Source organism: Nothoprocta perdicaria, unplaced genomic scaffold (genome assembly GCF_003342845.1).
Source record: "Nothoprocta perdicaria isolate Ctin4 unplaced genomic scaffold, notPer1 scaffold_91, whole genome shotgun sequence".
Taxonomy (NCBI): Eukaryota; Metazoa; Chordata; class Aves; order Tinamiformes; family Tinamidae; genus Nothoprocta; species Nothoprocta perdicaria.
In genome coordinates this window covers 2,652,336-2,674,454 of record NW_020456210.1, presented here as the reverse complement: position 1 = coordinate 2,674,454, position 22,119 = coordinate 2,652,336, and the positions used below count along the sequence as shown (strand labels likewise).

Here is a 22,119-nt window from a genome sequence, read left to right as displayed (position 1 = left end):
ATCACTCCTGCTGTAGATCGGTCTGGCACTTGGTTTCACACTGTGGTTCTACCTGGCACTTGGTTTCCGTGGGCTGCCTGCCCAGGATTTCCTCCTTGCAGCCTCTAGATAGGTTTCAGTGTGAAACCTCCAGATAGGTTTCAGTGTGTCCCAAAGTGCCTGCTCAGTCTTCAGTTAAAATGTTGCTATCACCACTAGATCAAACTGACTGAAACCGAAGCCAAATTTGTCACAGTCAAGGAAAAAAAAAAAAGTGAACTGTGATATCACGTTCTTGGTGTGAAAAACACGGCTTGTAACCCAGGTGAGGTCGTACCTCACTGTACTGTATTATAGAATTGTCCTGTTCTAGCTCTAGAGTGCTTGGGCCTCCTGCAATTAATGTCTGTCTCACCTACAGTGGAAGTTTGCATTACCCTAATTCCCTTTCAAGTTAGGAGAAAATACGTCAGTGATGTCTGGAATTGTGCCAAAAAGAGGTAAGGGAAGAGAGTTTCTCAATCCAGGTGCAATGTGTGTAAAATGTTAGCAATGCAGTATGCCACATCACAACACTTCTTCAAATTACATTGTAATGATCACTGCTAAAGAGTGTCACTTTATCACTAAACACACAGAAAAAGAAAAAAAAAAAAAAAAAAGGCTGAAACATCTGAAATCTTTAAGAACAGCATTTTTCATTCATTCAAAAAAAATCAGTCCTGCTTCCTTCAGCTGTTTGGGAATTAAAAGGTTCCTTGCCATGTTTTCTCCATGGCACTCTCCTATGGCAACCACAGTTCAGTGCTGTTTTCTTTGAGGGATCACAAGACAAACTCACACATAAGGAAGGATTGCCAGAAAATTCTTAAACTGGCAAATAAATTTGTAATAAAATCACATTGTGAGTTTTTTCACAAAGAAGCCATTCATTAAGAAGCTATCCCACAAGCATCTCAGGCTGTATTCTAATTATGGGAAGTTTGGATAACACTAAATATTGGGAGCTTATATTCTCCTACTGCAGTGCCATAGGAAGAGTATTTCAGCCCAGAAGAATATGCAGTGAAAAGCAGGTGGGTCTAGAAATGCCCAATCTTTTTTTTTTTCCAAAATGCACTTTCATTATCTTCTGTGACTTCTGTGACACCCTTTTTTTGGGAATCACTCTTAAGCATTTACAATAAAAAACTAAAGGCAAAACCTTCTTCCGATCTTTTGTTTCTATAGTTCCAAGTCCAGTTAGTCTCTGGGATGTTACAGAACATGCCACCTGTACTATAAATACTTACCAGGCCAGAAAGAAAAGCCAAGTTAAGATGAAGTCAAAATAGCGAGTCATTTAAAGCAAACAAAACATAGCCGAGGACACTGCAGTTAACCCTAACCAGAGCGAAATTAAGCAAGAAGGTCACACTTGATAGAAATCCAGCAATAGTGAGAAAATAAGTGCCAGATGAAGGCACAGAAACAAATTAGGAGCAAATGTTAGGAGCAAATRTTTCAGCTACATTTTTTTTTAGCTGTGCGTCAGGAACAAACCATCTCATGGAAAGAGCAGCACCATTAAATGGCACAGGCATAATGGTAATGATAGCACTGCTTTCTGAAACATGAAGGCTTGAACACACTGAGGAACCGAACTGCTCAAGCACCGTTTTACAGGGTGTTTTTTGCCCTGTGTTACATTTCTCTCCAAGTTTTTGGTTTGCATTTGGGAAAAATATTTATAAAAAAATAAAAAGGCTTAATACTAAGAGAAATACATGTAGGCTTGAAGCAGACCTCTTGACTGCAAATGACATTTTATTATCTTACCATCTGCTGAAGACTAGAGTATATCCCAGCTCAGTAGAACCTCTACATATTTCATTGTTAAATTTGCCATATCTAGTAAGTTCACGACAACATGATTATTTCCTTATACATCAGGTGATCCACTGTATCATGTCCTTTTAAAAGCAGTTTCTGGCAGTGCAGAGCTATGATCAYGGTCAAATGCTTTATTTTTCTCTTTCTTAAGTTAAGATCAAAACAAACTGGAAAACACCATACAACTTAAYAAAAAGTTTTTTAAAAAATCCAGAGATACACAGTTCCCTTTTTCATATCAAGAGTTTTGRTGTTCTTTCCCCCAAAAAACAGAAAGATTGGCAGCATTTTATTCACAGTGTCGATAAAAATAGAAGTAGTAATCAGTAAAAAACACTCCAGCRTAATGGGGGTCTGTCGAGCAGTCCGCAAGATCCTGAAGAAATAAAAATAAAGAAAGATGATGAATATAGGATCTTCTCTCAGCTCAGAGGTTTTGTTTTTTGCTGTGTTCCCGTTTGAAAGCAGCTTACCGGGGCAGCTACACGGAAATAGTACGCACTGTCGTACAACCGAGCTACGGGCAGGATCCAAACATGCTGATAGCCCTAGGTGAGAAACGAGAAAGAGATCCGAAAACCTTGTTTCACAMGACATCGGAGGGACAGAAAGTCTGTGGAAACATTTCATTGACAAATGCAGCGCAAGCAATTATGATAACGAGGCTCGAGAGCCAGTCAGGGTATTTAAAGACGGAGTGCTGACTTTAAGCCTTGCAGATGCAGCTTTGCTCTGATCAGCTCTGAGCAGGGACTAACAGACATCTGGCTCCCGGCGTCTCTCAGCTGGCTCGGAATAACTGAGCTTCCTCTCTAGCCCTCAAAGCAAATTGCACATAGGAATTGTCCCTGATGTGCCAGGTGGCCTGAAAGCTTTAATAAAGAGAAACAGCAATTCTGCTGATTTAGGAGGAGTAAGGGTAGTCCTGTTCAGAAGGCAAGTTCCTCTGTATATTCAAAAGATAGGAGCAGTGTCCTCACCATCACTCAGTATTTCCAGAATTGATACTGGGAAGATTTCATTTTACTTCTGATTGCAATGTGCAAATGAAATAATGTATTTTGTACCTGTAACTTCTATTCCACCCTGCATAAAATTCAGCCCTCAGCTCTTTGTTGGCAAATGATCCATTCTGATGCTCCTATGATAATTCTTATTTCATCACTTCCTAATATCTCAACTCTTTTCTCTTTCCTTCCTCACTTTGATATACTCCCTGTGTTGGAGATGAGAGGCTTACATGATATGACTTAAAAGAGAATTGCCCAGAGTCCAAATGACTGTCCTTTGGTATAGGAGTCCTGCCCATTGGTACAGGATGAGCCTTCCAGACCTCAGGAAAATCCCTGTGAAAAAAAAAAAAAAAGGCCCCAACCAGGCTGCATTTCTATCCTGAGACAGGTCAAGCCTGAGTTCTCCCCACTAGCTTTAGTCTTTGGGTGTGGATTTCAGGTTAGTCCATGAAGTCTCTTTGACCAGCTTTGGCATTAAGCTTCAGGGATATTTCTGCCTGGACAACTTCTTTGAGTCTCACATAATATCCAGGAGTGCTGGAATTACAGCAGACTGGTCAAAGTTTGGAGAACTTTTGTTTCCTTGAGCCTGATGGCTTTGCAGCACTTTCAGGTAAGCATGTAACTTGTTCCAAAAGTAGGTTAAAAGTCATCTTAAGATTGCAGATATCCTAACTGCTCTAAATTGACAAAACACCAAAACAAGTAATTTAAAACCAGTTAAGAATATACTATGTTTACTATATACTATTATACTATATACTATTATATATACTACATACTATACCATAGACCAGCAAGTTAAAGTTGGTAAAAGGACTCCAATTTAATGTAGGCTCCTCTTTCTGACCCTTTTTTTTTTTTCCCAGAAACACTATCAGCCTTGTATCTGCCTTTCTTACTTTTTTTTTAATCCAGACTAAACTTTCCCAAGCAATGTGGACAAATCTGAGGACTTGGTCACAAAGGCCTTCTCTTTCCCTAGATTTTGAAGGGAGTTTAAAGTCTTCATTACTTTACTGGAGATGATCTACAGTTTTCAAGATCAGGTCTTTAGATACCTTTTTAAAAGGAAGAGCTAAAACATTTTGATAACTTTATTCCCATAAAGATAATTCAAAGAGTGGCATGAAAAYAACTCTTGTTTTTACAGTGAATATTTGTTCTCTACAGAGCTTTACTGATGAATTCCTYTTCACACAGAAATAAGTCCCTTCAGTGAAATGAAGATTTAAAACCTGTAAGATAACAGTGGGAACAGTAAAATAGAGAGTTTGGAAGAGCCTGTCTCCTAAGGTCATCAGCAAAAAGTACTTCCGTTTCATAAGTATCTCTGGAAAAGAAATGTCATAGAAGTGATTAGACTCAAGAAAAGCCTTCTTAGGGTCTTCAGAGAGCTAACAGATTATTTTTCTTTAATAACAAAATGCTACAGAAAACTCATTCACACCAGATGGTCACATCCTAGCTGTCTGATCATGGCCATGCCAAAACCAGTTATATCCAGTAGACTCGAAGAACATCTGGATTTCTACCACCTTAACTAARACCAGAATTTAGTGGCTAATAATTTTACGAGTCAGCTTCTAATGGACCGTTTCTTCTCGCCAAGTGCCAAATGCACTATTGACCTGGACAGAGGGATAAGCTGCCATCAGCTACTTTTCTTTCCACAATTTGTAGCTGGAGATCTTCTCCATGGGGTCTTTTATCTTTTCATTCGTTCATTTATTTCTTACAATCAGGGCTCTCTGAGGCTTCTCAGTGGAACCAGATGTTATAACTTGTCTTTTCCACCTTCTAGATCTCCCTCTATGCCAGAATGCATCCACACAACACTGTTGGTGTCAAGAATCATTCAACTGCATTCAAGGGATCATCATGTCTTGTCAATGAAACTCTGATGCTTTTAGGAAAAACAGAGCTAATTAATAGAAGGAAACATCATTCTGGAGGGCAAGAGGAAAGGAGCAAGCTAATCATAAAACTGACAGAGAACTGAACACTTTTTCCTCCACAAAGCTCATTTTTCTTTTCACTTTTGCGAATTACTTTTAATGAGAAGGACAGAAAAGCAGACAATATATGCAAATGATTCCCACAAGCCAGAGTATTACCGCAACGATCTTACCTGTGTGGTTTCTTGGAAAATAGCCCCACTGCTTTTGCTTGACACATGATAGGGACAATAATTTCCAAATGTGAATTTGCACATGTATACAATTAATGCTTCTGTGGTGCTTCAAGAAAGAGGAAAAATATAAGGATCTATTCCACTCTTCTTAAATAAAATAACCATATATATATATATATATACACTGCTACATAATAATAAGGAAAAAAAAAATCCTTACAATAGAACAAATGATTTATTATGGAGAAATAAAGCAGAGGAAATTTTTTAATTGGTTGATATGAAGGGAAAAAAACCTGAGCCATCAACCTCTAAATTTGCTCCATTTCCTCCCATGAATGGAGGAAGTTTTGCTTCTGGAAATCTGGGTGATCTTTACGGTCACTAAGATAAATCAAGAATTTTTTATTAACTTCCTTAAACCCTAAGCCTGTTCATAATCAGCAGCTATTACATATGACTTTTATACAACTCTGTAGTCATGGCAGGCTTGGGTTGCAYGGCTTAGTACATAGCATGACAATGTGAGAGGGTATTTGGGCATCTAACACAATAGCATAGAGTTTTATGGAAGACAAACTCCAAATAAGCCTCAAAACAGAGGCCTATATAAATAGCTAACACTCACTACTGTACATGTGCAAACAAATATTCATATGTGCTACATCCTCTGTTCTAGACCAGATACGAGCATCGTGTGTTTTAGTTTCATTTTGTTTTGTTTAGTGGCATAAAGGATTTCTGTATTTCTAATTTATTATCTAAGCATTTGTACATGGCAATAAAACAAATATGTTTGGGTTTGTGCTTTTAAGTGAAAGGTTATGGAAAAAGTATAGATTAAAAATCCCTCCCACAAATAACCCAATACTCACAATAAATACAGCAACTGCTTGGGTGAAACTCTGAATAAACTTTATTAATCCCTACATGGGAGGACTTCACCACTGGTTTATATAAAGTTTAAAGTACTGGTTTTTGGGTGCTGCAGAAAATTAGTGGGGCCTTCAGTTCTATTTCCTCTCATCTCTGTTCAGAGGATTGGGACAAATCTACGCAAAATAAAGTCCTTAACTTAGACTTAACATAGACTTCTTAACTTAGAAGTYTAAAGGAGGATGTTTGCAAGGCGGTAATTTTAAGATCAACAGACTGGACTTCTAGACCATCCGTAACTTCAAAAGGAGTTCAAAAGGAGTTGGACAGACTGGAATTATCGGGTGTCACTGAGCAAAATGTCCAGCAGCTTTTCTGGCTAACGCTGGCCTGTATCAGAGAACAGCCCCAACAGAAGGGTAAGTTGCTTCTGCGAGAACGCAACAGAGCGAGACCTTTATTCCAGAAGAGGACCTCTACTGAGAAGCAAGTCTGCTGCTTACTTCTGCTGTAAATCCTAATTCTCCAGATTATCAGAGCTAATGCTCCTTACACAAGGATCCCCTTTTACAGGGCCTATACAGCAAGTCAAAAAAAGACCTACATACTTAGAGTTTTTATGCATATTCCTAACTGGGAGTTTTTATGCATATTCCTAACAACTTTTCTCTACAAACACACACACACACACAAGCAACAAAGAAATAAACAAACAATAGCAACAAAAAAGCCAATCAGTCAAAGGCTGCAGTCCTACTAATTCAGGAGTACATGATTATTCAATTAACAAGAAAACTAAAGCTTAGGACTACTGGGTTTTAATACCTACCTTGAAGGGCGAAATTATCATTCCCCTGAAAGCAGTATTTGATTTATGTTCCTGCAAAGGATCTCCCCAGAGGTCCAAGTTAAAGTTAGTTTTGCATGGGTTTGTCTCACTCCTCTTAACAGGGATGAATTTAATTTAGTAACAGAAGAGAAATTAGGCAAGAGTTTGTATCAAAAATGAATCACTATATTGTAATGAATGCATTATCTCTAACTGCACTTACTTGATTTCCAGAGTGATTTCTACATTCGTGGGTGTGTATTTGTCAATGGGAATAGCGTAGCTGTAATTTCCAGACCTGATAAAAAATGACATTAATGCACATAGGATTTCAATACAGACAAAAGCTTTGTAAAAATTGGAAATTGCTTTCAAAAGAAAAAAAAAATTGTAAAAGAGTAGGAAAAAAGCTCAGATACACCAAAGAAAACTGAGGAGGAGCCCATCAAGTAGCCATGTCACATTTATGGTACTCCTATCCCACCACAATAAAGCATAATAAAACAATTTACCTACCCGCACTGTAGATTTTTACTACAATAGCGGCTGTCAATGCCTTGCTGAGTTTCCAAAATCTGTATGGAACTGACTGTTGTATCAATCCCTAAAAATATTAGGAATAATGTTTTCTTCTTGATTAATTCAGAAGTCATAGATAAGAGCATAATAATAACGCAGTTAATGYATCTACCAGCTTGCTCGTCACTGCAGAAGTGGCTGCTGCTGTAAATTTGCCCTCAGTTAAAGCCTTTGGATGATGACATTCATGTTGAAGTTACAGGGAACATGGGATCCTTGTTGGATTTACACAGATAAACAGCCTGAGCACCTCATACTGAAACATTTTCTTTTGACCAGACCTTGAAGACCATGTTCACRGCAGTCCAATTGTCATAAAAATTAGTTAATGTTCATTTTAATGTTCTAGTTACCATTGTCATATTTTTCACATTTTAAAATTAGCTCAACATTGCATATATAAATACATATGTGCATACATTGTATATACATATATATATGCACATATATCACAAAATACGATTCAGGGCAGTGTGCAGTGCAGTTGATACTGCTAGTTGAAAACCTGCTTTCTGGAAAACGAACAAATTCAAAACTTATCTGGTGCTTTGAGTACCAGGAAAGCTGAGTAAAGTCACTGGTTACCAGAGTGGCTATCTACCAACCAGACTGGATTAAGATCTTCAGTTTGCCATAGACTTTCTGCCTTAACTTGGACCAGGCTCTTTGTGACACACACTGAAGGGGGCAGATGGTGAGTGGAAGAGCCTGGTCATGCTGGCAAGGCTCTGCCCTAGGTGAATTGACCCTGCAAAGAGTCAGGCAGCAAGCAGCAGTGTGCTGACATAGTTGCACTGCTGCTGTTTTATGTGTGTGTATACAGGCAGTAAGCAGATCGTGGGCTCTACTCCTTGCATGGCTATGGGTAGCAACCTGCTTTCAGTGCAGGCCACTGTCTACGTGTTTTATTACACAAGTATCGCCCAATCTTTAATCAAAAAAGACAAATGGAAGAACAGAGCATCCACATAACTGAAAAGACAGGCATAGTCCTGCTGGAGTATAGCAGTACAATATCTGCAATCAGTGGCTGCTCATAATCACAGAAAAACATCAATATTTTTAGCCATTGAAAGGGGAGCCTGACACCAAGCCAGAAGTCCTGTGCCCAAAGACTCCATTTCATCTCTATTAATGCAGGTAATGTCAGGATCCCAGGGTAGAGAAGGATCCCTTCAAGAACTTGAGCTTTTAGGTCAACTATGCCAAAGCCCAAACACTTCCTTTATGCAGCAGCACGTGCTCCCTGCACACAAATACTCCACTCACATGCTTAAGTTCTTGCTGTATAAGGGACTGCAGTGTGGAGCACCTCACAGGATTTAAGCCCCTGTCAGGAAAACTGCCACTTGCCTTGCATGTGAAGATAAGCCTTTTGTCTCAAGTAGTTGCTTGAGGAAATAGGTGCATATTTAGGAAATAGGTGCTGAGATGAGTTCATTTTTATTAAAAAAAAAATCTTATGAAGATACAGGAATAAAATGCAATGACAAGAAGATTATAGTGCAGGCATTTAATGGATTCGTAAGCTCTAATTTCCGATAATAACCAGTTATAAATGAAATTTCTCTCAATTCTAGCAGCAGAATTCCAAGCCTAAAGGTAGCCTTTCAAACTTATACAATTATACATTAAAAAGCTTTTAAAAAAAAGCGGGACTTACAGTCGTCTCCAAGATCAAACCTTCTGTTACGATTTTTGATTGACTTACTTTCAGATAACAGGCTACTTGGGTTTCCTGTGAAAGAATGTATTTACAGATTAGCTTTGCACAATTATGACAGCAAAATATGGACATACATATCCTGTGTGATTATTTTTTGCTTGGATGTTAGGACCTCTAGACTAGTGGGTATTTAGTCCTCTATTTGGAGTAAAACACGTACAAATGAAAGATATCTGTAAATAACAAGAAACAAGCTTCCATAAGATCTGTCAAACTTCTTGTTTTTCATAAATATGATCTTCCTTGTGAGTGCTTTTCTTTCCACTCACCTTGAACACTGTCAGCTCATCCTTTTCCTCAACAAATCTGAGACACAGAGGATTAGGATATACAGAAGATCCTCCATTATTAGTGTCAGTACTCACAAAATTCAGGCACCACGTAGAGGAATAGGAATAGGTCTGTTGAATATACCCTGCTAAAGCAGCATTATTGCAACTGTAATTTTAAACTGTAGTTTTATCTTTCCATGCCTTAGACTAATCAGCTGCTTCTAAAATATCCTCTGTTTATCTTGACTACTTCTCATATTATTCAGAGTTTTTTTGTTCCGTTAAAATATTTTCCTTTTCATTTATCTTGGCTGCAGCTACATTAAGCAGCTCGCAGGTTTTCTTTCTGTTTGGATTTYATATTGACATTGTCACTGTCTCTCTGGGGACACACTCAGCTTCATTAAACTTGTGCAGATCTGAAACATTTCAGTAGCCTGTGTACTGTGCAGATTTTTTACTCTTGGATCAACGCTTAATGCTATCTGGAGCATGAGAAGGTAAATGCTTTGTGTTTATTCCTACCTTGCATTTCCACCTAATATCCAGAGCATCCACCCGGAGATAGAAGGTTTTCATATTTTATTTTCTTCTGCCTCCAGTTCCCTCATTTGTAAATGAGATAAAGTGTCTCTTTAATCAACCAACACTCTTTCGGGCTTAAGAGCAATAGGGATCACTTAGGTACAGCCTTTGTCTTGGCAGCAATTGTTGCCAAGACAAGGAGAGGAAAAGAACAGGATTTAGTAATACTAACACTTGCTCTAACAAGTGACATAACTAACACTTGCTTCTAGACGCCAGCAATGTTAAGATCTGAGACTGGACAATAATATTTCAAGCTTTTTTCTTATCAGGCCTGAACATCACAACTTCATTAACAAGGGATGTTTTCTTCCCTGCCACTTGCATGGCCAGTATACCTTTATGTACAAGCTACTTATTACAGATATTCTGAAGGTTGTAAACAATATGCCTACTGGTAAGTTACACATAGTATCTGGGAGACAGTACCTGAAAGGGGGTCTATTCCAGTAAAAGGAATTTATTTCAGAGATCTCTGTCTTCAAATAGCACTTCTCTGCTTGAAACCCCTGCCTGAATGAGCACAGTTACAATTCTAAGTTTCATGTTGTGTAGCAGTTCAGTTTCTCTCTGCCCACAGAAAGGGGCAGTGTCACCACACTGTGACACTGTTAAGTTTACCCATTTTTTAAATGTGCTACTTCATCCTCCACTACCTCCAGGTAATTCCTGGCCAATTGAAGCCAAAGGTTAATTTAAGTGATTAGTGATTTCCATATTAAAAAAAAATAAAGAAAGAAAGAAGGAAAGACCTAGAACGGCCGGTAGGAATGGTGATACTTCAGAAAATATTTTAAGACTCAGAACTATGATGACAGCCAGGCTAAATTTTCAAAAACATATTAGCTGCAGTGACAATTAGTTATATCAGGACTTCTGAAATCCTCTGGACTAGACAGTCTCTTAGTAAGCTAAATATCTTCTTGATCCTTCCCCAGATTCTTACATAACTTTTGCTCATATGGGAAATCACAGAAATCCATATTTTTACTCACCTTTCTCCTCCATGTTTGTTTGCTCATAACTTAGAGATTTGCTTTTGAATTGATGAATGGGACAACAGTAGATGCTGTCACATGGCAAAATGTCACAGAAATTCACTGATGGGATCCCAGCGATCCCATCAGGTAGAGTGCTCTGAGAAACTGTGCTCTTCTCCTGCAAAGCTAAATTAAGAGGGAAAAAAAAAGACAATTCTCACAAGTGTTGTTTGTCCATTGGCATTCTGTAGCAGCACAGCAATTGTAGGCCTGTTATGCAGAGGCAGAGCAGCAGAGATACTTTACCTGCTATAGTAGTAGAAGGGAAGAGTGTAGCAGAGCTTGAAGTACTGCTGATGAAGAAAAACAATTCATTAAGAAATGGACACCCGTGTTGCAGACCAAAAGAGAAAACAACGGTAATTCAATTACTTGCCTGGAATTGGGCTGTTTTTCCAGAAGTCTTTGGTGAATGCTAAGTACATAAAGAGTTGATATTGTCAAAGCACTGTTGAAAGAGAATTAATGTGTAGATTAATATCTTTCTCTTATATAACACGGTATAAATAATACATTGAAAGTACCCAGGCCCAAAGCAGTAGCTAACTGACTGATCATAGTTCTTCTAATGGGAAAATTCACACTGATTTTAATGATCCAGGTACTGATACACCTACAGATAAATTAAGCAGAAAAAAATGTGCAGTTTTTCCTTACAGATAGACCCATAACAGTAGTTCAAATGAGTCAGGTACTAGCACACAACTAAATTAAGCAAAAAACATGGACAATTTAGCCTTTTAAATAGACCCATAACAGTAGTTCAAAGTATACAGTACATGAAGAGATTGTGAACTCCAGGGTTTTGGGACAGAAACAGAAATTAGCAAGCTGGAAGTTTTCCTGAGCATAGTTTTCCAGGCACAGGTCTGCATTTGCACACAGCAGACTCGCTCTTATCCAACCGTTCTGTGCCTGAAGACTTACTGGCTGCGTGGCTGCTGCAGCCTGCTTTGGACCTGTAGCACAAGTCACTGAGAAAGCTTCATGCTTTGTGACACTGACAGAGATTAGACCTGCCTGTGTCCCGTGAAGGTTTCATTTTCCTAAAAGCATTTTGACTTTGCCACATTACCAGACATTTGCATTATTCATTTGTATCTATTGTGTTCTTTGAGTAAGATGAATGAGAGAAAGAAAAAGCAGACGTGGTTCACTTTTGAAACTACTACTTGAAGGAACAGTAAAAAATAATTTAAGCCCATCTATTTCAAGCCAAAACCAAGAAAAAAAATGCAATCTTTATAATGAGACAAGTAAAAATGAAAAGAAGAAACAGGTTAACTTGTAATTAGTTCTTACCACAGTGCCATAATAGCAATTAAAGCTATTATAGTCATTTGGAAAATCTTCTTGGAGCAAGACCCTCTTTTTGAGAAACAAACCTACAAAAAGAAAATAATRTGTGGTCAATTTAAGTGGTATATAACTAAGCTACTCCTAGTAACTTAAGAAATACTACATTTAAGTAAACCTTGTTAACAGGTCATACTTTACTTAGATGTTGCACAGTGTTAGCAGTCTGGGGACACAAACTTTACATGGGAAAGATGGCAAAAACAACAGTTCCTTCTCTTTTCTTCCTGACATTTTTCATACTCTTGAAGTATTTTAAAATCAAATGGGGAAATCAGTGAGTAATGGTCACACCTAAGAGACGAATAGCTTCCAATATAAGTCAGACCACATTAAACTGGGCCTGATATAAATACAGAAGAAAGGCCCTCTCCAAACAATATCAATAGTAAAGGTACTCTCTAAACAAGAATAATAGTCTCACATGTTGGAATATCTTATTGGCCTTGTGGAATAAAGAGAACCTGACCTATTATTTTCTAGATTATGTGTTATGTAATTGTTCTGTGCCTAAACAGTAGGAGAAATCTGTTGTGTGAAAAAAAGCTTTATTTTTTTGGCACTGGCCAGAGTGAGATAGGCAAAAGAGCAGTGTTTATCTTACAGAACAGGACACAGCAACCTAGGAGTACTGTCCTGAAGAAGGCCAAAATATATTCTCTAACCAATTCGATGTAGATCCCCTCTTTCTTTAATACCATATGGACAAGAGTAGTTCTCCAAATGTACCATGGACATACTAGGAAGACCTTAAACTCCCAAGGAGTAGTATTATCCGTGGATATTGGGAGATGCAAACAGCAAGCCACAGAGATGATGCAATCAAGGAATATAGCTCAGAAAGAGTTATCATTGTGCAGATTTCTGAACCCAAACCCACATTTCTGCATAGGGCAAAACTACGTTAAGCACTTCTTTCCTGGTAGTCTCCCCCTGCATCCCATCCCATCCCATCCCATAATGTAGATCTGCCCTCAYGCACAAAATGTACAGGCACGAGCCTGAACAGTGTCTTGTGCATGCTCGGCTTCTGGCACAACCCTAAAAAATTCTAGCAAAAGAACTTGATTCTCTGTTTTAGAGATATGAAATCTTTCACCAGTATTTCAGCACTCAAACTTATTTCACATATTGAATTTCACTCACCTTGCTGGATTTCAGTGGGACTGACTTTCTTGATGGCAACAGACTAGTAGCTCGGCTATACCGACTGTAGGAGACAAGATCTCATTAACATTCAAACATTTTAGCAAACGGTGAATGAAAAAGAGATAGGATTAACATCACAGGCTTTTGCAACTGCAACTTTTAAAAAGAAAAAGGGAGAAAAGCCATTACATTCATTTTCAAGGACAAAAACCTCCTGGCTACCTCAGCCTGGTGAATGCTTTTATAAGCTACTTTTGATTTCAAAGGAAACCTGGAGAAATGGTTTAGAAATAGGAAATGCAGATCATTTTTTCCATTGAAGATAGGTTTTTTGTGAAAGGAGTTTTGCAAATTTACCTTAGCAGCTATTTCTAAATCTCAAGGTTGTAACTGGAAGTAGTCTGCCTTTGCTTTACACTACTGAAGAGATTATAACAATGACTGCAATTTAAAAGCCACCTTTCTTTTTTTTTTTTTTTTTGGTGATTTGCACAATGTGTGAAATTGCCTTTTTTGCACAACTTAAATGATGGTGATTTGAAAGACAGAGCAGCTGAAAAACAGCTGAACTCTGCTGTAAAGCAAAATTAGTTTTGACTTCTACCACAGAGGCTTTATGAATTTCTATGGGAACAGTGGGAGAACATTCCAAGCCTGGGATGGTGGTACCTGACTGTGCTCTTCTCACTGAGTGTTGACTTTAAACTGCTCAACCGTTTCAGCGTGGCCAGTTTTCTATTCCACTGTTCCAGCTCTTCTATTCTGATTTCAAGGTTGTTGGTCAGCTTACACAGCTGCTTTACTGCGCCAACGTTCTCCATAAAGATCTGATCCTGAGAAGCAGAGCAATGACAAAAGCAAGACACAGTGTAGTCATCAAACAGAGGCAACAACCAGAGACATGCAGAGAATTCACCTACATAAGGACAAATTGAATACTTAAAATATAAACAAAAGTTGGAGTGGGAGCTCTAAACCATAACAAGCAACACATGGAGCAGGTTTTGCTACTGTCAGTGGCGTCCTATTTTCCTGATAGCTTCCTGAAAACTGAAGTCACTGCTATGGATAACATGAGTATTGGGAYGTTCAAGAACGTGTTCCCTCAACAGCTTTATTCAGTGTGTTTAAGTCACGATTGCTTTATACAGCAATATATATATTTTGCCTAGCATATTTAATCTATTAATGTAATTTATTTGTAGCCTAGAAAAAAAAACAAGCAATATATTTTTGCATTTACCATTTCTATGTATGTTCATTTATTATTATAATAGAGATGCTAACGCAAACACATTCTATCATTAGAAAATTCACCCATTTACCAACATCTGGGAGGTCAGTTTTCCTGAATGATTTTCTGAAGATTATTTGTATAAATACATGTGCACACCTACTTCTTAGTGTAAAAYATAGTATATATTTATAACTCATACAAGAAGAGCCTAAATATACACATCCTCTTTCTCTCCCAAATCCATACCTTATCAACCATGAGGAAGTTTTCTATTTTTTCTCCATCATCACAAACAACATCTCCAGCTTCTGTAACGGCTTGAGGTAGAAGCTCCTTCACTTCCTGAGCTATGATTCCTGTTCACACGAGAGCAGAAAGTAGAGTCAGGAAATGCACTGACATCTAGACACACAGTGGCCATGGTTGTGTGTTTTCTTTGAGGTATCCATCACAAAAGCTACAACTAGATCCCACTGATCTAGAATCCCACTGTGGTAGGAAAATTAATGAGTTCACTTTTTGTTCTACCTCAAATCAAAACAAACACACACAAAAAAGAACTCAGAAACCTTTAAAAATCATATTTCTCTCTAGTAACAATTGAATAGTTTCTGCTCACATATTTCAATCTCTTCAAACTTATGTAAAAAAATCCCATATATCTTTAAAAAATGAAACAGAAGCTAGAAACACATTAGAAATGCTTCATTTTGGTCATTTTGTTTCATAAGAGAAACACAGTAATACAGAAATGGAAATATGAAGTAGTGAACATCTGTAGTATCTTAAGAGATGAAATGSAGGACATTAAAAGGCAGGACATTAAAGGGCAAAATGAACAATGAGAACAGAGCTGACTGAATACCTGTTTCACGGGTATTGTTTATTCCCATAACAGAGGCAAACTCAGGCTTGTAGTCATACTCCACCAGTTTAATTTGTGCTATTCTTCTCAGCTGCTCATTTGTATCAACCTAAATGCACAGAGATCCTGATTCACACATTGAAGCATTAAGAATTACCGCGGTATCAAGGACCTCACCSACATAACAGCAAGCCTGACGTGCCCACTTGGCCTATCTTCCCAGTGGAACACACCAAGTTTTTCTATTCCTCTTTTGAAGAATTTACTCCTATTTGTGTTTCCAGCCCCCCTTCAGCCTTACAACTCTCCTTTACACAGATACCCCCAAAATCTATAGTCTGCCTTTTCAGAGGCTCCTAGGTGATGGCTGCATAGAGCACAGGGCTACCCTTATTTTCCTTTGACCTGCATTTCAGCAGTCCCAGAAAAAAATAAGCTACTTTGCATGGGTCACAGCAAAGAGCCACACACAGGCTGTGGTGCAAATAGAAATGCCTGAAGTTCTCCGCAGCCCTTACCTCTCGGATATTCTCTTTGGCTCGGCTGTCGGAGGGATGCATGAGCCTGCCCATAACTTTGGCGTTTCCACAGACAACCAGCGCTTCGTCTGGTGCATCTGTGTTAATCCCCACTCGACCATGATAGACCATCGTGTCTGGAACGTGTCCTCGTTGCCACAGCACATCACTGTCATTCTCAAATTGCCCCGGGTTAGATGCCTGAAAATAGATATATTTAAAGAGCTAGTATAACATAGATGTGGCTGATGCTTTAACCTCTTTGTTGATGAAAACCAAATGCCGAATCTTTCATGTTTAAACTGCATTCATGAGCTTTTCTAACACACCAGCATTAAAAAACATATTGGAGTCATTTCTGAGCAATTGTTTCTGCACAAACAATCTTGGCTTCATTGCTAGTCCCTTTGAATTCTATTATACTTTAGCATTCAGTTAAATCATCAAACTGCAAAGCTTTCCAAATCTTAGGTTTGAAAATGCTCCATGTAATCATTCTTGATTTGCCAGCAAATTTTAGCTGAGCCTTGCTTTTTCTTAAGGGCTGGAAAACAGAAAACAGAAAACAAGGCAGAGGTTAAAYACATTTCGCCTAGGCTTTGACCGTACTGGTTTCTTTCTTGTTAAATGCTATTGCACAAACTTTTCCAAGTCCCGTGCTGAACAGATCAGGGGTGCACTGAATTCACAGGTCCTGATCTCCTAAAAGAGCATTCTCTAAACTGTAAGCAATGTGGACTGCAAGTTTCTAGAAATAACCCTTGAAAATAAATAAATGGAAAAAAAAGAAGGGAGAAAAAAAAAAAAAAAAAAAGAAACCCATCATCCCAACCCAACTACATTACCTAAATTTGGAATTATCAAGTTAACTGCAAACCATTTGTGGAAGGGTCTTGTCTTGTGCTCCCCAATGAGAACATTAATAAGTAGGGAGCAGGAAGGCAGCCAGGAAGGGCTCCTTTTCCCTTCCTTCCCACACTTCCATCAGATTCAAAGCATCTGCTGGGCACCTATGATCTCAAAGGAGGTGCAGKTTTGTTGGCCTGAAGTTTTCTTTGTAGGCCTGCTCCATCACCCATAGACCTCCATCACCTCAGGAAAACCAAGGGGAGGAGGAACTAGAGTCCAGGGCCAGAAAAGCACTGAAATGCCCCAAAATTATGCCCAGGGCCACAACTTCACCATGCCACTCTTTCTGTCTCTTCTCACTCTGACCCTATCTTTATGCAAATGCTTAGAGCTAAAAGGGAAATGTGGATTGGGGCATTTAGAACTACAGGTCATTAGGACTAGTGTGGAAGGCTCCTGTTTTTCTGTAACGTTATTACCATCAAGCCGAGATCTCAAGCACTGAGCAATTCAAGCAACAMATCTTATTCCAGTACACCCTCTTGACCTTTTTTGCCTTTTTTAAAATTATTTTTTCCATTCATCTCCTCTCTTCAAATTAAGGATTCAGCTAATTAAAGCATGCATGTATTTCCTGGCAGATTCAATAATTTATTGCAGCTCTAAACAACCCCAGACTGAAGGCTGTTGTATTGAAATTCAAATCAAGAGGAGTTTTTTTTCTTCATTTTTTAAAGCTTTCTATAACCTTATTTTTAACACAGTCAAATTCTTATAACGAGAAGATAACAAAGGATGAATTCATTATGCAACAGATTTTTTTTCAAGTTTTTTGAATTTATATTTATTTTCACTGCCCAAGTATCACCCTCCCAACAGTCTCCTGTGAATACCAAAACAGTTAATATTGGTCATGTGAAAGCAATGAATTTTCTACCTACCCTCACAATGATCCTTTCAGAAACGTGTGCAGACAGTAAGTAGAATTGGTCCTGGGAGAGTGCATACAGTCCAACCACCAGCATGAAATATCTAGTTTTAAATGGATTTAATCAAGATAATTGAAACAATGCCTCATCACATACTGTTTTGAATATAGTGTCTATTATTGACACACACAAAAAAGAGGTTCGGAACCATTTTAAAACAAACTACAATATAAAAGAAAAACATTTCCTCCACTCCCAAGCAATGTGCCCTTTCAACCTCCAAAAGTCACTGAGAAGTCAACATAGATTTCAGCGATTTTGACGAGCTTAAGTAATAAGGACTTAAAGGTGAAGATGCCCCTCAGAGGTAAATTTTTTTGTTGTCGCATTTTTTCCTGATTTCCTAATCCATAAGTCAACATTCTGGTTATGGCTTCCTGAAATAATCTTTAGCTCTGAGCATGAGGCATTTCCTTTCCTGTTTTCATGGCATCACTTGATACAAGCAGAAAGGCCTCTAAGTAGACACCAAGTATCACAGAAATTGTGATAAAAATCACAGGAATTGACAATATTGACCTTTTTTCAGACATCAGCCCCATTCAAAACTAGATGTTCCCATTCTCCCTTTACATACACAGGCCAACTAGATACCTTTGGTCAGGATTAGGTTTCCCTTTTTTTCGCATATTATTTGCTGTTGTTTCACTAAAATGCAACCTTCCCAGTGTTACTTTAATTATCTGGTCCTCTGGCAGGTCAATTCTAAAACAAAAAAGGAAACAAGAAGCATCATTCACTTGGAGATCTACTAGGCTCTATTCAGATTTCCTCATGCTCGCTAACATAATTAAAAAATATATTGACAAATGAAAAGGCAACAGAGGAGACACAGTAAAAATACAATAACCTTGGCTTATACAAATGCAACACATTTCCTTTTTCTCTCACAGTTCTCAACCAAAACACTCAAGTTGTGTTTATCCATCCCAGGGACTATTTCAAGGAAACAAATAAGCAAGAGACCAGATGGGGGGAAATATTGTTAGCAGGAGCTGTCTTGTGTTTCTAAGGCTGTCTGTAAGAACATAATAAACCATGTGTACTCAATATAATACATATTTGTTGCTTTCCATGGGCAATAATGCTTATTATGACACTGAATTTACATATTTTACTTTTTGAAGTACTTTCTATCAAATTGATGTTTCTCAAAATATAAACACAGAGTTATGTGTGAAATGCATAGCTCTAGCCACCACTATCATGACTGATAAACACTACCATTAAACAGTTCACACGGTGAATTTAGCAGTCTTCCTACTGTATTTTCATCTGGTATAAATAAAAAAAAAACTACACCATCATCACCCTCAAAAAAACCCCACACCTGCTGTCCAGCTCTAAACGCCATACAGCAATGCTGTTAGCTGAATATAAATATTTTGAAATATCAGAGATCAGGTATATATTTGGTTCTATGAGCCCACCTAGAGGGGAATCTGAATAAGGATCGGAAGATTGGAAGCTACTATGAGTTGCCGAAAGAAAGAAAGAAAGAAAGAAAGAAAGAAAGAAAGAAAGAAAGAAAGAAAGAAAGAAAGAAAGAAAGAAAGAAAGAAAGAAAGAAAGTTGCAGCCAAGCCTAGCACTCAATTAAAGCAGAGTAAAATGTTCAAAATCCTTACTTAACAGGATGGAAAGTTTTTTTGCTTCGATCCGACTGAGACTGCTCAATAGCTATTGTTTGACTTGGGGCTTCCACCTACAAAGAAAGAGAAGTTTCCAAAACAGATCAGAACATTGCACTTTCATACAAATGGATTGGCAGTAGAAACTAGATGCCAGATTATGTCAGAAATAGGGGGATCACCTTCATTTCTTGTGGGCCTGCACCTGGGAATCAACACCTTATCAGTGTTTTCTTCCATCTGCTCTAAAACCTTCAGTCATTTTGAGGCCAGAAATTGGAGAGGGGAAAAAAAAGCAAATAAACAAACAAAATATCAAAGGAAAATTCACACAATAATTTGCAAAAGAAATATAGCTTCCYGAATCTATCTTCCAAGGCATAAATATAGATATCTTATATATATAATAGGTATATAATTGAGTCTATACGAAGCAGTTCTGTAAGTTACTTTAACATAAGCATCTGGACATTTCTTCAATGCTATCAAGTAGCACTTTGATTCAAAAAGGGTAACATGAGGGTAATATTCAATTATTTCTTCTACCTTAACGTTTTTAGAAAGCACTAGGTAAAACTGGTGCTAGTTGCCTTGCATAATATCTACGTATATTTTCTTGTAATCACTAAATTTCAATAGCAAGTAAAAACCTGAGAAAATCCTTCAGAAGGAAGGAAATTTCTTGGTACTTTTCCATAGGTGAGGTCATGGATCCTGATTAGAACGGAAGGAATTAGTTCTTAGAAGGAAAATGAAAACATGGAAAGAAGAAATGAACCATTTCTGTTGGTTTTCTACTTTTGAATTGTTTCGATAAAACAGATTTGATTCTTCTTTTCTTTGTGACTTTTTTTTTTTCCAAATCATCTTTTGATTTACAGACCAACTGGTAACACTGCACTGCCCACCTGTGGTCAACATTTCAGCCAGTGAGAAGGAAGCTGGTGAAACCACAAGTCAGGCAAACATGACATCTTTCACGCACAGATCAGCACAACTATTCATAAAAACAGCAGTCTGCTAAAGAGTTCCACATAGCTGGTAACTTAAAAAGTTGGTTTTAGTCAGTTCTTGGTCAAAATCTCGAAGAAAGAGAGTTCAATTCAATTAGTTACCTTATTCTATGGATAATCTTAATGAAAAGTGAGAGGCACTGAGAAGAGAAATACTTGCCTTTATCCCAAAAGCTTTCAAGTAAAACTTTTCTATTGGTTTCAACCCCAGCAGAGTTTTGACATATTTTGGATGTCCAGGGATTCCAATATGGACTGTGATCTGGAAGTGGTTCTTCTTCTGGCACACAAAGGCATCATCTGTTATTGAAAAATTAAATCCTTTGTCTGTGGCAATGTGATAAACTATGGCAGGTCTATGAAAGCAAGAGGGAAGAATAGCAACCATAAGTACAGATTCCTACTTTTTATGTGGATTGAAAATACATCTGATTTTTACTGGTAAAAAATGGGAGTGGAAATACATCTTCACAATCATCAATTCTACAAGCATTTTCCTTATAGCCTCTCAGAARTGTAAAAATCAGAATGCAGAGGAAGTGTACCATAATTCACAGGAGGTGTTTGGACAGCTGGGGGAAGTTCACTCAATTCTCATGGACAAATCTGATATAAAAAAAACTCTGTATACCCAAAACCACAACTAAACATTTTAGTGTATTCAAGCACCCCTTTTGGCACTGCTATAAATAAGAGCTGAACTCAGGCTGCAGACAGCAACACGTAATACGCCAGCAAGACACCCTCTGTTATTGTACACCAAGGGTTTCTGCAGAAAGGTTGAATAATGTGAATAACATTTTACTCAAGCTACAAGTAAAGATGATCCTCTCACCAGGTCACTACAAAACTCTCTTTTATGAAGTCATCCATCTTACCCCAAATAAAGAAATCCTATTCTATCTATTCAAATGAGTAATTTGTCACTTAGAGAGACACACAGAAGAGCATTCTGTTTTTATRATTCACAGCAAACAAGGAAGGTGTCAAAAGATCCTTCAAAARACTAGGGAATTCACCATTCCAACAATTCTTCCAGTTGTCTGATTTCACTGATTGATAATTCAGAAATGATAAGATATATATCTTATATGAACAGTGAATTTCCATCACTCATTAACACAATCACTGAGAATGGCTTTTCTGAGCTCATCTTTTCAGAACTCGTTTGCTCTTATAGATTGAAAAAAAATAAAATGTCTAGATTTGTCAAGAATTGTAGCAGGATAACACATATATGTTCTTTAAAACAAAATGTTTTAAGTTGTAGCATTGAAAGGTGCCTTATGCTCAGCAGGTACTTGCACTGATTTGTTTAACCAAAGAAGCAAAAATCAAAAGGAAATCAAGGTTAAACTAATTTGTGTCTCAGCAAATTAGTTGCTTAGTCTCAGCATTCCTCCTCTGAGGAGGAATCAGAAAACTAGGTATTTTGTTCAACAAGTGTTTAAAGTTCCAGTTATTCAATACTTCTGCAGATCCATGACTGCTACACCTCCTCCAACCTTATTTACAGCAACAAAAAAAGATGCCAAGTGTAGCATTCATTCCTGCAAAACAACAGTACCACAAAAAAATAACAAAAACARAACAAAAAAAMCCACAWTT

General features: G+C 37.8%; 1 protein-coding gene across 1 annotated transcript in view; it reads right to left on the bottom strand.

Moving 5' to 3' along the window:
- Positions 1-2,140: 2,140 nt before the first annotated feature.
- Positions 2,141-22,119, bottom strand: part of MYRFL (myelin regulatory factor like) — a 32,439-nt gene continuing 12,460 nt past the window's right edge. The window contains exons 7-25 of the mRNA XM_026052782.1: positions 20,672-20,867; positions 19,496-19,572; positions 18,463-18,573; positions 17,821-17,911; positions 16,031-16,231; positions 15,513-15,621; positions 14,894-15,003; positions 14,080-14,243; positions 13,408-13,471; positions 12,208-12,290; positions 11,282-11,353; positions 11,152-11,198; positions 10,861-11,031; positions 8,946-9,020; positions 7,220-7,307; positions 6,927-7,001; positions 4,996-5,104; positions 2,325-2,399; positions 2,141-2,227 (exon numbers count right to left, since the gene is read on the bottom strand). Of these exons, the coding sequence (XP_025908567.1) occupies positions 2,141-2,227; positions 2,325-2,399; positions 4,996-5,104; positions 6,927-7,001; positions 7,220-7,307; positions 8,946-9,020; positions 10,861-11,031; positions 11,152-11,198; positions 11,282-11,353; positions 12,208-12,290; positions 13,408-13,471; positions 14,080-14,243; positions 14,894-15,003; positions 15,513-15,621; positions 16,031-16,231; positions 17,821-17,911; positions 18,463-18,573; positions 19,496-19,572; positions 20,672-20,867 (2,005 nt within the window). The remainder of the gene's footprint in view (positions 2,228-2,324; positions 2,400-4,995; positions 5,105-6,926; positions 7,002-7,219; positions 7,308-8,945; positions 9,021-10,860; positions 11,032-11,151; positions 11,199-11,281; positions 11,354-12,207; positions 12,291-13,407; positions 13,472-14,079; positions 14,244-14,893; positions 15,004-15,512; positions 15,622-16,030; positions 16,232-17,820; positions 17,912-18,462; positions 18,574-19,495; positions 19,573-20,671; positions 20,868-22,119) is intronic.